Source organism: Eurypyga helias, unplaced genomic scaffold (genome assembly GCF_000690775.1).
Source record: "Eurypyga helias isolate BGI_N326 unplaced genomic scaffold, ASM69077v1 scaffold7227, whole genome shotgun sequence".
NCBI lineage: Eukaryota > Metazoa > Chordata > Aves > Eurypygiformes > Eurypygidae > Eurypyga > Eurypyga helias.
In genome coordinates this window covers 4904-21854 of record NW_010261036.1, presented here as the reverse complement: position 1 = coordinate 21854, position 16951 = coordinate 4904, and the positions used below count along the sequence as shown (strand labels likewise).

Genomic DNA, 16951 nt, shown 5'->3' with positions numbered 1-16951 from the left:
TTATTTATGCCAGGCTCTCTTGTTTTTAGTGTATAATCTGATGCAAGATGAATCTCAGTGCCATAAGAGTTTAAGAGTCTACTGCATATTCATCTTTTAAAACCTGCAAGCACTTTCCATTCCTAAAAGCCTAACAGCATTTACTTAGATAAATACTATGGAAATATGTAATTATCAACTTATGTAACAGATGCACATAAAAGCAAGAATCCTCCATCTGAAATTATCTGCCTGCAAAAAATGACTGAAAGGAGTTGTTTGTTATTTCAGAGTGGTTAAGTTCTTTACAGTATATTTAAAAATGTCCTTGCTTGGTTTCATTCCTCTTAGCCACCACTTCACTGCTGTTTTTCTTTCAAAGTCAATTCCATAATACAAGAAGCTAGGGAATTTCCTTTGATATCCAGTGTCAGCTTCTGCTATAATAAACATTAGATAAACATACAATTAATTGCTACTATAGTTAATATAATTGTTTGGGTCACACTATACATACTGATATAGACATTTGTCACCCTGCAGTTATAGATAGATTGTTGCTGATATTCTGTGTTCCTTAATGATTAGTCTACATCCTATCAGATTTTTATAGTAATAGTTTTTCCTCAAAGTTCTTTTCCATATTTATCCTTACCTATACAGGAATGCAAAATTACACACATTCGGCTAGGCATTACTACTTTGTAGAAAAAGGAATTATTACCTCATTTTGGTATGAGATCTGTTACAGACTCTATCTGTACTTTTGTTCACACAGCTCTATTTTGCTTATAGGAAGCACCATTCTGTTCGTTTACTATCTGCTGTCACCTTCAGGTTCTCACTGCAGCATTGTTTTTTTGCTCTATTATTTCTGTGAAGCAATTTCAGGGTGGGTCCATTTTTTTCCCCCAATTTACTTTCCTTCAAGTGTATTGGTTATATTTTTAGATAGTAGATTGCATTTTACTCATTTTTTTGTTATTACATTTCAAAAACTAAACCTGAGCTCACGCATGAGAAGGAACAAGACAACTTGTTTCATTGCATCAAGAATAATTCCAACTGATTCTTCACTGCAGAAGAAATTGCTTAGATATCTTCTTACGTATTTTAAGAAATGCAAAATCACTGACTTTTGTAGGTACACACACACACACACGTAACAGTCTGAATCTGAATTGTCAAGTGGGAACAAGTACCAGGTTATAAAATGATACACAGGTTTATGTATCCAGTGCCTTTGCAGACAGAAAAAGAAAGGCTCTCTAGACAATGGCAGAAAGCCAGAATTGAGGGTTCCTTCATCACCTTTCCTCTCAATTTGCTTACATGACTTCAAGGAGGAACTACTAGCCGAAGCACAGTCCATTTCTACAGTAGGAGTCCAAATTAAGGCGACCTCTGATCTTACAAAAGACCAAGGGTGAGATGACAACTTAAGTTTCCCTTGACAGTCAGATACTGGTTCAGTTTTGGGAGCTAAGTCTAAAGGTAGAAATACTTCTGACGTCTTACAACTGTGTTAGTGAGGTAAAATTTTTCATGGAGTAACAGAAAGCATGTTTTTTCAGTAAGCAGCATCCACATAGAGAAGTATGACACTGATACAAATTTACTTATTTTTGGCAACATTGTACTTCAAGGAAAGGAAGTCACAAAGGACCGAACTAAAACAATGTTGCCAGACTTTTAAAATATCCAACTTTCAAGCATTTGAAAACCTGGGAGAAGATCAACTTGGGAAGTAGTCTAGCAGGAGCAGAGTCCAAAGAGTTAATAAAAACTGAATATTGTTTTCACAAAGGCTTTTTGAAAAAGACTTGAGACATTTTTATAGCCAGAAACAATTAGGGAATACTTGTTTCAGCATTTCTTCCAAACTGGAATGTGACTGTATATTTAAGATAAAATTGCGATATGAAGAGTCTGCTAAAAGCACTTTTTTTTTGTTTGTGCATTTTGTTTGTCACCCAGTGTCACACTAACAACTCTGCATCTCATTCTAAAGCACATTATACTGTGAGATAAGATGAAAAAGACAGTTTTTTGTTTCCCCAAGGGGGAAGTACTTCTGTTAAAAGCATCTTTTTACAATACCATTCTTTCTGAATTACCAATAACGCAAACCAAAGAATTAGATACTGTACTCTAAAATTTAATATTTGTTCAATTCTTATTCATATCCTGTAGACATCCCCATGTGTAACAGGGGAAAGTATGCTAAATGCTTAAACCTACTTAAGAATCCCAAAGATTGAGCATTTCTGTCCTTCAATCAGCGTGCTGTCAGGTCAGGCTCACACATCCAGCACTAAGTTCTTTGGCAGTTTTTATTATTGTAAGGAAACTCACATTTGGCTTATCAGGTAGATGATAAGAAGTTGACCTGAAAAAAGGCTTGGGTCTGCAGTGCAAGAGGGATATTATAACATAACCTTACTTTTAAAGGCTTCTTTCAGATTTCAGTTTCTTCAAGAGTAAACTCTGTAAGAGGAGCAAAAAGAACCAGGGGAAAGCAGAAAGAATTTGAAGAGTTAAAGATATAATTAAACAATCTCCCCCATCTTCCTATGCAAAGGTAGACTTTATATCTGCAGAACCGTACCATGATTAAGTAAGAAAGGAAGTTTAAAAAAAAAAAAAAAAGAGTCAATCTGAAGGAAAAACCGTTTGCAACGAAGGCAGACGTGGAGCAAGGTCTTCATTTACCTTCCAGAGTCTGCTGAATTTCACAGCAATGTTTCAATAGAGATTCGTGCACTAGGTTTGCAATAAGGCTAGAGGAGCTTTTATCAGACAACTAACCTTTAAGGTTTTTCTCCTTCTGGAACCCAACTAACAGCGGCCAGGAATAGTGAGGTCTGAGCGGCAAGCCTTCCTCTTTCATCATCTTCATCACATCAATGGCCAGGGCTGAGAACATGCACAGGAGAAAGTACTTGGTCACTGTTTAATTAAATAAGCATATGTAAACTAATTAAACAAAAAGAGTACCTGATTTCTTGGCCTCCAAAGCACAACGCAAAATAAACGGTAATGGTGCCGAGTGCATTTTTGCTTCTTTTAACTCATTGCAAAATTGCTTCAGCTTGCTCACAGGCTGCAAAAAATTTTAAAAAGTAATTTTCTCAAACTGTTAACACTGTCAGATTCTTCTACAGTTTAGGAAACAGATATTACACATGCCAGACACGATTGCTTCATGAACTTCAATTTACTATGCAAATTGATACAAAACATTAAAATCCTTCTTTTATTCTTTAAGAACCGTGCAAAAAAACTACCATTTGCCATCTTCACATCTGCATTAAACAAAACAAATATGCTGTTATTACTATATTGAGAAAAAAAGTATTACTCTTCTGCATACCATGTCTCTGTTTACACAATGTTGCAAGAAGAAGCTACCCTGGTCCACATCATCACGTGATAAATGATTGAAAGACTTCAAAATATCGAAACTTATATCTTCGAAGCCATGCGTTATCAGAGTCAAACACAGGTTGATTGCATCTAGCAAATGAAAAACAGAGAGCAAAATTTTAAAAGTGCACATAACTATTTTTGCATTATACTCCTAAAATTAGTGAAAGCAAGGAAAATAAATATTTTACAAATGTCATTAGCATACTTTTAAACATGACTGAAAAATCAAATGTGAGACTACTTTTTCCGTAATAATTTATATTTATCAATGAAATTCATTTTTCCCATTAAAACCATGCCAAAAACTACAGAAGCATCATCACTGCAGCATGACAGAAGGATACTAAATAAAAGAAATATTTTTGGACACATCAAAAATAAAAATGGCTGAAGTATAATTAGAAGTTATCAATCAGATTACACATACTGGGATCCAGAAGTGACTTTCACTGTAGATAAAGCAAATGATATTCAGTGTTCAGTCTCCCTTTTATGATATTCATAAAGAGCTGTCACAATAGGAATTACAACAGTGTTGTTTGAAGAAAGACTCCACACTTACTGCATTCCCATAGAACCATAATGAATTTTAGAAGTTAAAAAAATGATAAGATTAAATTTTGTATGTAAATTATTAAAATTGGTTTGTATTTAAATTTTATAAAACGTGCTCTAAAGCAGCACAAATGAATCCACAAACGAACAGCAAAAATACTAGTTTCCCTAAGTATTCATTCAAGAGAAAAGTTAAAAAAAAAATTTTTGGTAACATCAGATGTTGTTGGGAAAAAAGAATTTAAAGAAGAAGAAAATGCTTTCCCTCTCCATCCTGAGTAGCAAAACACTGCTGTAGTAACCAAGGACATACCTGGAATTAATTCCTTCTCAAATCTTATGTGTTCTTTAATATCTTCAATGTACTGAGGATAGCCAGCCTTGGCGAGGCTAAAAATCACCTGCATCAAAACCCTATCCATAAGGTACCCTTCAGTCTTCTCAACCTCTTCTAGAGTCTGTAAAACAGAATAAATTTAACTTTAAAGTAACTCAAAACAGGATACATTAGAATAATAATTTAAAGCAAAATTACAAAAAAGCTTGTGGTTTTTTTTTTTTTTTTTTGAAAACCATGGATTTAGATGCATGGAATATGTTAGAGAAAATACCAAAGATATATGGAGAGGGCCTCAAACACCTTTAGACTCTAAAAAGATAAAAGGGATATATTAATTTCTCTATAATAGCTAGTAAAATATTAAAACATCAGAGGTATTCCCACTGTGAGATGGTTTTCAAATGAAATAACTCTGAAAAGGGGAAAAAGACTTCTTTTAAGTGTTTGGAAGAAGGTCGGCTGATGGAGATTTGTAAGTCACAGACCAGCGTGATGTTTCCCACATCCTCTTCCTTGATTTGGTCCTCTGCATCTGATACTACTTATTTAACTCAAATCCATTTTCTTATTTAATTCCTTTCTGAATATTTCTTTAATTTTTAAAAAAGTAAGAGAGAATACTCAAAAAAAATCAGCTACACAAAAGGGCTGTAAGGCAGCATTATCTTACCTATACTTCATGAAAACCTAAGATGTTGGTATGAACTGTGAAAAAGATTTCATTTTTATAGAAAGACTGTGGCTTCAATGGGAACCACAGAATGGGAGCAGGATAATCAAGGTTTGCTTTTCATTTATTTATAAAAAGAAATATATAAATATCTCATGTCCACTATTTGTCTCTAAAAATCCCCAGAATTATTAAATCACTCAAAGGCAAATGTATCTTCTCAGAGTGAAAGGCAATTCTCAAAAGACAAGTATTTTTCAAAACGTGCAAGACCTCTTTCAGTTAATCAGCTATTCAGATGCAGGGGAAAAAAATGGTGTAATTGCTGCAGACTAGGAGGAAACAAGTTATAAAATTCAGTATTATTCCTCCCTGCATGGACATAAAACATTCCAAAGTTAAACTGAACAAAAGATCAAACAAGCTGTATTTAAACTCAAACTTGCAATACCTTTTTGATTCTATCAGCATCACCCGTTTCAGCATACACATTCAGCAGTGATAAATAGGTGTCTGGACCTGGATCAACACCGGCCATCTTCATCACTGAAAGCATATTTTCTGCACTCTTCATATCTCTAGAAGAATTCAAAGGAAAGACCCTCAGTAGATTTAATCATCATAATGTTTATTGTAACTTTCCTTATTAAATTAATTAGAATTGGAAACAGACTGCAACAAGCATAAAAAAAAAGTTAATTTAACTAAGCAAATCCTAAAAGATTGAAGTGCAAATCTTTTAATTATTGTATTACTTAAAATACTCTTTCAATTTTAACAGTTGAAAAAGTTCAAAATTAAGCGCAGCAAATTTCTTTTTCAAACGGTACAAAAGCACGCTAATTTATCTTGAAATTCAACATTTTCAGACACAAGAAAAATCTACTTCCTTTGTTAAGTAGCCCTGTTTTGCTTCAAAAATGTGTAAGACAGTCTTCTATACATTATTATTATTCCAAACCATCACACTACTCTGCAGCATGTAATTTTTCTGTACAGTATGACTTTATATTGTAGAAAAACTAAAAGAAAACAAAATAAAAAAGTTATTAAATAAACATTACCCTGATCTTGCATGACCTTTCACAAGGCTACTGAATACTGCCTCGGTGATTGGGAGATCTTTGCTCTTCATACATCCAAGAATCTTACTGTAAACACAAGACAAGGAATGATTAGAGTTTTTTCCTTTGAGAGGATAAACTACAGAGCTATTGCTGTACTGCTGGACAAGTGCTGTATCAAACAAATCCACATCCTCATGTTGGTGCACAATTATTTGGGGATGCTACATAAAATGCTCATAATTTGGTTGTTTTCATTTTTTTCTGATGAATTTTGTCACTTTGAAATAGGCAGACACAAGGGTGGGGCTGAGGGTTTTTTTAATCTTTGTTCTTATTTCTCATGCCCAGCAATTACACTGTTACAACTTAACCATGCTAAAATTAAGATGTTCGATATCCCGCAAGCCCTGCCTAAGAACAAAACCCAGAATTACTACTATTTGCTCTTTAGCCCACTTCGTTCTCAAATGCTTTTCCCAGTAGCCATTTTCTTACACAGGCAGTAAGCCTTCATAACTTCACACTTTTTCACACTGGCTCTAGAAGTGACAAAACAAGTTATTTTCTAAGCAACTTGAATACGATTTGATTTGAACACACTGGTCTGTCGCTTGTTTTTATTTTGCTTTTTTAAGTCCCAGCTGTCTCTAAGAAACTGTTCTTTAGTGCTTGGTTAAAATGTATTTAAAACCCCCTCTTTGCTTCACTCAATTTAGAAGAATCACACTGAAATGTGTTTTAACATTAATGGTAAGCAATGTGAGAAACAAGATTTTGTGGAAATCCCTTTAAACCTAAACGCAAAAGAATACCTCGCTCCTTCAATGTCACCCTCATTGCAATAAGCAGCAATCAACCTTTGGTACGTGACCTGCAGAAAACAAAAAGAGGAAGTTAGTGATTTCCACCCAAGAACTGAACACTACTATTAAGAATGAAGATCTCATAAAGGGGTACCTACTCGATTGGGCTGCACATTAGCTTCCTCCATTCTAGCCAAGAATTCCATCGGAGAAAATTTATGCTCGTTCTGAAGGTAGACTTTAAGTAAAGCATTATAATGGCTTGTATCATACACAGCACCTAAGGAAATATTTCAACCACAGTCGGTGAATGTAGAATCTCTAAATTCAGCATGATTTTACAGCTTTCTCAGGTAATTATTTTCATACCAATTTTATTCTGTATGAACTTTACGTATAGTCAGACTGCTTCCTTTTATCCACCTTTGAAATACCAGATGTCTATTTAACAGCACACGTGTTTATAAAAGGCTAAAACATAGCAGGAGCACAGTGACATCAACGCTCATGTGCATGCTCTCCCACAGTCTCTACAGCTGTATTTATTTTAAAGATTCAGCAATATTGCTATTAAGGTGCAGTTCACCTATGCAATATCTATAGCTAAATAACTGATAAAATTTTTAAAAATCATCTGATAAAATAGCTGGTGGCACTAGAATACTCAACCCACCAAGTATCAAGGTAACATCTAGAAGAAAAGTAAAATACATTCTTACAATAATCAAAATAAAGCAAAAGTCCAATTTAAGCATCTTACAGAAAAAAAGTCTTTATAGATTTATTATTAACACCCCTAGATGTCAGTATAACTCCCAGAATATGAAATAAGTCTCTCACCTGAATAATAAAACCCAGTGTTTATTTGGCAATGAGTAGTTGCTGTTATAACCTAATACTTACAAACTATTAAAATACATTCAGTCTTCCACTACGAAGAAAGTTACAACAGCAGCTACGTGCTGTGGTAAGAGGGACTAACACCATTAACCTACCCAGTTCTTTCATCTTGTCCCATATCATATGGGCTAGTTCTGTTCTTTCAGGTGACGCTACCTCTGGTAAAAGAGCACCACAACTTCGCAACAAAAGCAAGGTCTGGTTAGTCCCTGGACACCCTGCAAGTGGAACACAACCACAGATTTCTTTATAAATAATTATGCATTTAATATTAGAAAAAAATTCAAAACCAACCCACTGAAATATTTAGGCATTTTATATGGAATACAGTCATCTCCAAGACTGAAGATTTTTACCGAACAAGATACCCAACTGATTAAACAATGACCCTATTATGTGCTGTCATGAAAAAGATTCACGCTAAAACATGCTGTTTAGTACAATAACGAGCTCAGCTGAGCAGAAATGTTAAAAAGTACAACACAAAATAGTAAACTGAGATGAACTAGTACTTTCTATTTCTCAGTCCAGGATCCACAAATCATTTCATGCTAACAAGGACAAAACTTTTTGGTGAACTTCTAAACTGGCAAAATGCTTCATACCAATTTAATACTATTTCAAAACTGATATTCAGAGACGTTCGGTGTTTAAATTCTCATTTCCACTCCTGCCCATACAATAAATGAAATCATTTACACACCTACAGCATAGTGAAGGAAAATGCCTACCTTGTCCGACTCCTGCACTAGCCCCAGCATGTCAAAAAAGTAACTATAAACTCATCTGTCTCTCTTGGACTTCACTGTTATTCCCGAGGCAAAGTAAGGCAAAGCTGCAGAATCTATCACAGATTACTCAATAAACTGGAGCCATAATTATTTTTCATCATATCTTTATGTGCAAACCCAGCAATTTCTAATAAAAAGGAAAGTTCTTTTAGAAAGCAACATACTGCAAAGGGAAAAGGGGGGGCAGAGGGGGGGAAAGTTGTCTAACCCTTTCCTATCAGAGAGAAAGGTATGCTTCATAAATAACTTAGTCTAACAAGGAGCAAAATAAATATCCACATACAACAGAAATGATGAAAAACCAGAAAAAAAGCTGTAAGGTTTTCTATCTCAGAGAGATACATGTGCACTTGAAAGTCAGAATTAAAAAATGACTTGAAGTCTAAAGCATCACTAATGGGTTGTAACTTACTTTCAAACCATTGTGCCAGAACTCCAAAGCTGTGCTACACCCAGCAGAGAGGCAGGAGCTGTTGCCAGTAAAGGTATTTCCAGCTGCTGCTCACTGCTCCAAGTCTAACTTTTAATTATACACAAACAGCTGTATTTTAATTATATAGAAACAGCTATACAGCTATAAAATAATGGCAAAACAAAGTAAAAAAGCTTCAACGGCATAAAGATCTATACCAACTGGAATTAGATCTTCGTATGGAAAAGGACAAGGAAATCTAGGATACTGCATAACTTTTGTCAACTGTGTTTCCAAAGCGCAACATACATTAGAAATGTTGTCGATACAGAGTAAACTCATCTGGGAAGAAACACAGGCAGTAATGGGAAAAAACTAAGCAATAATGAGGAGAGAAGTAAGATAAAATAGTCAAAGGGGGAGGGTACAAACTGGGATTTGAACTTCTCAAGACATAATGAAGTGGTGAGATGTCATATCTGACTAACTTTTAAATCCTTACGTACAAGAGTTCATGCAATAAGTAGGCCAGCACAACTCCAGTTTCACAACGCCAGTGTGACACTAGCAGCTGAGCACCTTCAAAGTCAAAAGAAACCGCAAAAGGATTGGCAATATGAGTATGGAAAAATGCAGAATGAGATTTACAGCAAGCACCTTCTTTGGGCATCTTTCGTGTTGTTAATTTGAACACCACAAACACGGGCAAATCTTTTTAAGAAATCAACCATAACTGACCTCCCACACTTTTGCTAAATTAGTATTCAATTCAATTATTAATAAAAAAATTACTGAATTCTTCCTAGGGAAATATTTGTAATTTGTTTTACTAGCATTCTAGTTAAGTCTCTTGTCAAGTTCTATGCTTTTTTTCTTTGAAATACACTTAGATGGCCAAAGAAAACACTTGTAAGCAATCTATCTTTTTGTTATTATGACTTCTTAAAAACTGTAACTAATCAAAGATCATGAAGTACTGTGATTTGCACAGAAGCTTAGACATATAAAATTCTTGCCAACCCACATGCACAAATTACAAGTTTATATCTAAAAACGAAAAATCAGTCAAAATCGGAAAGGATGTCACAAGGAATAACGAAGTGCAGCAGGAAGACAGCATGAACTGAAGACCCTGCTTTTAAACACTGAACTGCAAAACCAAAAAGCGCAATCCCAGGTAGGCAGGTCAGTCACAGTCTAGAGCAATAGACAGCCAATTTTGAAACTAAACCCAACACATCCTGTCACTGCTAAATATACTAAGTACTACTGCCAATATTTTATAAAATATCTCCACTGACTCATAACCGGTACCAAACCTCATCAGCTGCGGTACCTGCTTTGCAAAATATTAATACAGTCCAGCTATTTTTAGCCAAACGCATATTGAATCTGTCATAATTAAAAATGTCTCAGCTGTTTATTTTTGGTTTATTCAGAAAAAGAGCTTTAATGTCCTGCACAGCCACAGCTACCAGGAAATGGGGATCCCCTCCACATTTTGCTGTACAGATCCATTTTAAAACAAATAGCCACTTAAAGACAGCATGGTTTATAACAGACACTTAAAAAATACACTGTGTAAAACAGACACCTCTCATCTCTGTTCAGAGTTCGCAGTACAGTTATATGAGGAAAGTGTAACGTTACCAGACAAAAATCCACAATAATCAAGGCAATATGAGAAGTTTTCTTAAAAGCACACTGAATTTTTACAAGACTTACAAATTCCCAAAGACATAAAAACATGGAGAAATAAATGTGCACATTTAAAGCAAAATAACATCTCTAAAGCATTTAAAGTCTGTTCATCAATATATGCAGTAGATTAAACAACGTCCAAATCTAGTAAAAATCAGAACTCATTCCATTCATTTCCTTCATTTGATGAACCAGGAAATGTTTATCAACTTACTGCAGCTTTAAATTTTGCTTTGCTTTTCATTGGAAGCAACTTACCTGTTTTGCATATATCATGGAAGATTTTTAGAAGAAGGTTTTTAGGGATGCGGCCAGTTTTTCTGACAGAGTTATCTAGTTTATTTAATGCCCAGTCGAAGTGCCAGGTCCGTCTGTGTCGAATTTCTGAAATTGGTTCTTCTTTAACACTTCCCTCCTGTTGAGGTGCAACCGTAAGGAACCGCATTTGGTACATAACATTTCTGCTGAAATAAAAAAAAAAAAAAAAAAAAATCAAGATTACACTTCTGTGAGACGCTTTGCAACTACACTAGTCACACAATGTCAAAAGGATAATGCACTTCATTTCTTTCTATCAGCTTCTTAAAACATTCCATATTGATATAAACAAATGCAGGTGATTCATTTCAGTCTGTCTACTTAAAGAGAGAGTCGTGTATTTTCTCACAGTGACAACTTTTTCTCTGATTTTCAGTTAGATTCACCTCATAAGTTAAATGCTTCAAATACTATTCCCGAGAAATGAAAATGCTGAAGTCGCCCAAGTGCTACAAAAGTCTATTGTCCCATCACAGGTTTTCAAAAAGCTATCCTGCTTTTCAAAAATCATTCCTAGAGTAGTCACAGACATCTCTTCCAGAAGACAGTGAACCAAGGCAGCAAAACGTACCTTTCTTTTCAATTAAACGACACGAACTAATGCAGAGGCCAATCTTCTAGATAAGTGTATCAAATAACTTAAAGAACAACGAGATCATTCCCCATTCTTCAGATTTTACATTAGTGAACACAACATGGTCATCCTGTGATGTAAATCAAACATCAACGCTGGATATGTTTAAATAGTTAATTTTCTAGAAACAAACTATGACAATAAATATAAGGAATTGCTCTTTTTCTAGGAAAAAAAAAGCTTGGCCTTTTTAAAAAAAAAAAAGTTAATGTACATAACCCCCCCACAGCAGGGGGGTTGGAACTAGATGATCTTTAAGGTCCCTTCCAACCCAAACCATTCTGTGATTCCATGATAAGAACATGAACACAGTATCTGTGCCATAGTAGAATCGTGAACAGGCTGTGCAGGACAAATTACCTTAACTCAAGCATTTTTGGAAGTCTGTTCTCAGTTGTCCTTACAACTGCCTAAAATAAACCAGACTATCCTCCTCCAGAATCCTACACAAAGGAAGTAACAGATGCTGGATGGCAAAAAGAAGATTCAGCAACTTCTGAAGCTGCCCTCCCTTGTCTCTTTCTCTCTAGCCAGCTCTTCAGCTACATTCTCTAAGGTCTGTAGACTAGTTCAGGAAAACACTAGTTGCTGTACTCCCTACAGTTAGAGATGCTCCACGAGTCCTGTGTTTTCTTGAAATGGCAGCCTAAAGGTGAGTGCTGGCATTCTCTAAACGATTCCCCACCTCTGGAGCTTTTTCACAGGCATGTATTGCCATTGCTGGCTATTTCTCACCAACCTGGGCTAGTTCAAGGCCCTAGCAGAGGAGACAAAGCTTTCTGGCAGTTCAGCGTTCCAGCAGCACTGGCTGCAAGCTGCCAGGTGGCAGAAATAGCATCAGTGGGGCACGTATCAGGTGTGGTGGTTTACCAACTGGAAACAGTCCACAATGTCCAAAAACCAGCAGAATGAACCAGAAAAAAAGAAATGCTAGGTAGCTAAAAGAGTAACTAGGAAGAAAAGAAAAATAACATCGCTTTTGGTGGTAAGCAACTCATCAGATTAATGTTACCAAACTTTTTTTGCTACTAGTAACGCCATCTCTCACTAGTATTTCCAAGGGTATCATTTTCCCCAATTCTTTCCTTCCTTTTCCTCCTCTTCTACCTCATCATATAACCAGAGACAGGGTACTTCCTTTTAAAGTAAAATCCAGTGGCATGAGCTAAGAATAACAGTAAGATACTAAAGCTTAAGTCCCCTTGCGTAAGGACTCAAGGGGACTAGATGAAGGACTCAAGGGAAGTAGATGATCTTTGCGGTCCCTTCCAACCCAAACCATTCTATGACTCTCTCATAGCAACCACATGAGGGGTCTACAGCTCTTCAGTAACACATAAATAGCAATGCTCAACTATGAGCTAGCCACAGATAGGTAAAAGAATGAAACTAATGATTCCAAGTTCTTCATCTATTTTTTCTTAAAGTTACAGATAAAAAAAGAAAATGGTATTATCCACTCTTACATACCCATTTTAAAAAGCTACTTTTAAGCTTTTCAGAATATTTCAAGTCAGGCTGGGCAAAATGCTCTGGAAGCAAGCAACAATGCAGGTCTGGCTGTCTTTGTAACACAGAAATTTACTCTTTGATTTCCATTAACAATCAAAGCACACGTGGACAAAACTGTGCTTCAGATTAAATCAGAAATGTCTTTTTTCTATAAAAATCTGCTATTGTTTTGTAGTATTTTGCAAATTATTGAATTTATCTTATGCCGCATGGCACACTTGTAATCATAAACTAATTGATATCTACAACTTTTAGCTTAAGTCCTGCATTGTTTTAAGAAAGCCATCTTCATAAGATTCTCCACAAGTCAGGAATCAAACCTTTCGAAGCTCTCGCTTAACTCCATCAGATTAAGTATGACGATAAAAACAGTACGTGCATGCTCAAAATATGCTGGTTAACAGCACGAGAGGACTCTCTCCCTGCTTAGCATTCAGCATGATGCTGTTTAAAACATGTTTAGAATATTCTACTGTATCAAGTGCTATGCGTGCACACTGTAAAATATTCTACTCATATATGAAGTGTTATTTTCATACACCATTTCATTGGCCATCTCTACTTACCCCCAGATATTACCAAATATGGTACTGGGGCTTCTGTTAATCTATACTGAATAAAGACATTTTAAGGAACGGCAACACGCGAGTTGTGAGTTTTAGTTTTATACAGACAGGAAAGAACAGTATTAGAGTATAAAACAACTTGAGAAACTCTTAAAACTTCCACTGGCATCCACCTAAATTACCATTATCAATCTGAAATACAAAGGCAGCCTAAGACATCTGTAGGCTTTCAGCATTTGAATAAATTACCCTTTTAGCATGATTTAAGGCAGTGTGTAATGTTAAGACAATCCCACAGTACGAATTTGATAAAAATAAGTGTGGCTTCAATAGCTGGATGATGCTATAGACATGTACTATCTTGAATTTGGCTCTTAGCACTACAAATCAACTAAGAACACAAAACTTAAGGAGAAAATTGTGTATGTGTAAGCTGAAAGATAACTATTCTAAAAGATGAAAGATTGAGACCAGCAAGACAGCTTCCAATAACAAGCAAACTTAGCAAATTAAGGGACACAGTATCCATTTCCAGCACATATTTTGTCTACTGCATTCTTCTGTCCTTGACTTGATTGCCTGAAATCAAACCTGATACTAATGGCACAACCTCTCCATGACAGCTAACAAAATGAAGCAGTTATCCGTGCATCAGGAATCTTTAACCATCTTGCCCGATTCTTCTTCAATTTTCAGAAGTTGAGAAAAAAACACACAATTAAGGGGAATAAAAAAATGCACGGGTAAAAAAAATCAAGAAGGCCACGTTAACCATTTCAGTCAGGAAGTCAAATAAAAAGGCAGCAAGAAAGTCTTCTAAACACAAGAAAGATGATTTCAGAAAATACACATACCTCTTAAAACAGAAAAAACTCGGATCATGCACTGTTTTGCTTTAAAAAAAATGTTAACTGTAACCATACTATGTAAATTTTAATCGTTGTACTATGACTAAATGCTGTGGTTCAGCTCCAGTTAGCAGCTAAGCATCACACAAAAGCTCGCTCACCTCCCTTCCCAATGGGATGTGGAAGAGAATCGGGGGGAAAAAGATAAGAGAACTTGTGGGTTGCCATAAGAACAGTTTAGTAGCTGAAAATAAATGCAATAATGTAATTACCTTCAAAAACTCATGCAACTTTTGGGAAAAACAGAAGCATAATCAATAAAATATATGGATTTAGATACAGGCTTTTGACATCATGTTACCTAACAATCTCATAAGCAAAACAAGGAGATAGGATGAACTTTTACTTACAAAGAATGGGTTCAGTAATTATTAAAAAAAACAAAATGCAGATCAGAGTTTGTTGCTAAATTGGGAATGCATTTTGTGGGATTCTAAATTAAGCTATCTCCTGACCTAACTGGGGAAAAACTAGTAAAACCCATGTCATTTCAGTAATTTCATTAACAGTTTGGATGACAGAAGAGTTAATAAACTTAAAAAAAATTTTGTACATGACACATTAACAATGGCAGACTCTTAGAAGGAGAGACTCGGACTTCAGAGTCATCTTGATAATTTGGTGTAATGGTCTCAAATCAACAAAAGGAAATTCAATACAGACCAAATAAAGTTGTACATTTTTGACAAAAAACAAATGCAGAAATGTAAGACAGTGTGCAGTTGGCCAGACAACAGTACAACTGAAAGTACCAAAGTGATCCACCACTAAACACGAAACATCACGCAGCAAAAAGAGAAAACTTCAATTCTTAAGCTCTTAAGAAAAGCCACCGATAATTAGTCTGCTTGTCATGGTGTGTTTACTCACAAAAAAAACCCCAAGTTTAAAACACTCATCTATCCCATCCTACTCTCCAAGTGGAGAAGCAAATGTACTTAAATCCATCAGGGATCACACTGCTAATATTAATTTTTGTAAGTAATTGTAATGAAATATTACAACAGGATAATTCAACAGTCACTTTCTCATTTAGAGACTTGCGAAGTAAGATTATAAAGGGAAAAAAAAAAAAGATCTATAATACATGACCTTGGCATTTTTAACACTACGTCAGTGCTAGATGTGGTACAGCTTTATCATGTAACCCTATTTTTTCAATTACTAATTAAGTTAGTTCAGAACTAAATGCTATGCTAAAGACCAAAACGCACTATCCTCGTCCAATGACTGCAATGAGTGCCAAGTATTTACTTTCATCTATTACCTTTAAACAGCATTTTAAGATTTTCTCCACATGACACATATTTGCAAGCATGTAAAGCTGCACAATAAAATTCCAATCCGTTTGAATTCATAACCTGATTCTTCCCCAACATGTGCAACTTCTCTTTACTATGCTTCAGACCACATCTCTCTATACCTAGAGAAGCTCAAAAGGATATATTAAGCCCTATAACATGAACTGTCTCCTACTCCCACAATCACAAGATTAGAAGTAGCCTTCCAATATTTGACGCTTTACATAACTGTACCTTTAAACCATTTTCAGCTTTGTTTCTACAACTGTGAGGATTAAAACAGTAGACCTTGCCTACACAGGCAAGGTTAATCAATTATACGTTCATAATCCCAGCACACAACCACCTGCCATGTAGCAGTAACTTTTCACCTCCAATTCAGCTTACAACATTTGGACAGTTGAAGATAAACTCAAAAAAAAAGACTTACACAGAGATGAAGTATGCACGGGGAAATTTATACCAAGTCAATTAGTGTAATAATTCTATGTTTGCAAGGGTTTAGTGAGAATTCCAGTCCCGTACTTAGATGTTTTCCATATTTCCAGAGCAGACTAAAGGCAGTGCATTCAATTTCCTAAAGGAACACATCTTACACACCAGCCTGAGCGTAAAAAATGTCCAACCTTACCCAAGACTCAAAAAATAGGTGGTTCCAATGCTCTCCCTGGCAGCAGTAGGAAGCTTTATAGAAAGTAAACTTCACCAATTCCAAACATGCAAAAAAGCATTACAAAGCCACCATACAGGTATTTGCCTCCCTTTATGAGAGCCACAATAAAGTAATTGCTATGCTTTTTCTAAAAGTACTGAATATTTTGTTCTTTCTAAACTAAATAAGTGAAAGGTGGAAAAAATGGTTTTCAAAATAAAAGGCATGCTCAAAGTAGAATGGTAAACTCAAGAGTTAAAATTCATTACTGTACATAAAAGCATTACAGACTTAACATTAAATCTACTACATATAAGACTAAATGTACCACCTGAGGTCCCAGCATGATTCACGTGACTGCTAAACAGTATTTCCCATGACTTAGCTATGGTCACCTACAATAAAAGGCCATA

At 35.4% G+C, this 16951-nt stretch overlaps 1 protein-coding gene across 1 annotated transcript in view; it reads right to left on the bottom strand.

Annotated features, from left to right (window-relative positions):
• Positions 1-11105, bottom strand: part of LRPPRC (leucine-rich pentatricopeptide repeat containing) — a 79674-nt gene extending 68569 nt beyond the window's left edge. Inside the window, exons 1-10 of the mRNA XM_010155217.1 lie at positions 10906-11105; positions 7839-7961; positions 7002-7123; positions 6853-6911; positions 6038-6124; positions 5425-5551; positions 4277-4421; positions 3353-3495; positions 2977-3082; positions 2788-2895 (exon numbers count right to left, since the gene is read on the bottom strand). Of these exons, the coding sequence (XP_010153519.1) occupies positions 2788-2895; positions 2977-3082; positions 3353-3495; positions 4277-4421; positions 5425-5551; positions 6038-6124; positions 6853-6911; positions 7002-7123; positions 7839-7961; positions 10906-11101 (1216 nt within the window). The 5' untranslated portion in view covers positions 11102-11105. The remainder of the gene's footprint in view (positions 1-2787; positions 2896-2976; positions 3083-3352; positions 3496-4276; positions 4422-5424; positions 5552-6037; positions 6125-6852; positions 6912-7001; positions 7124-7838; positions 7962-10905) is intronic.
• Positions 11106-16951: the final 5846 nt, after the last annotated feature.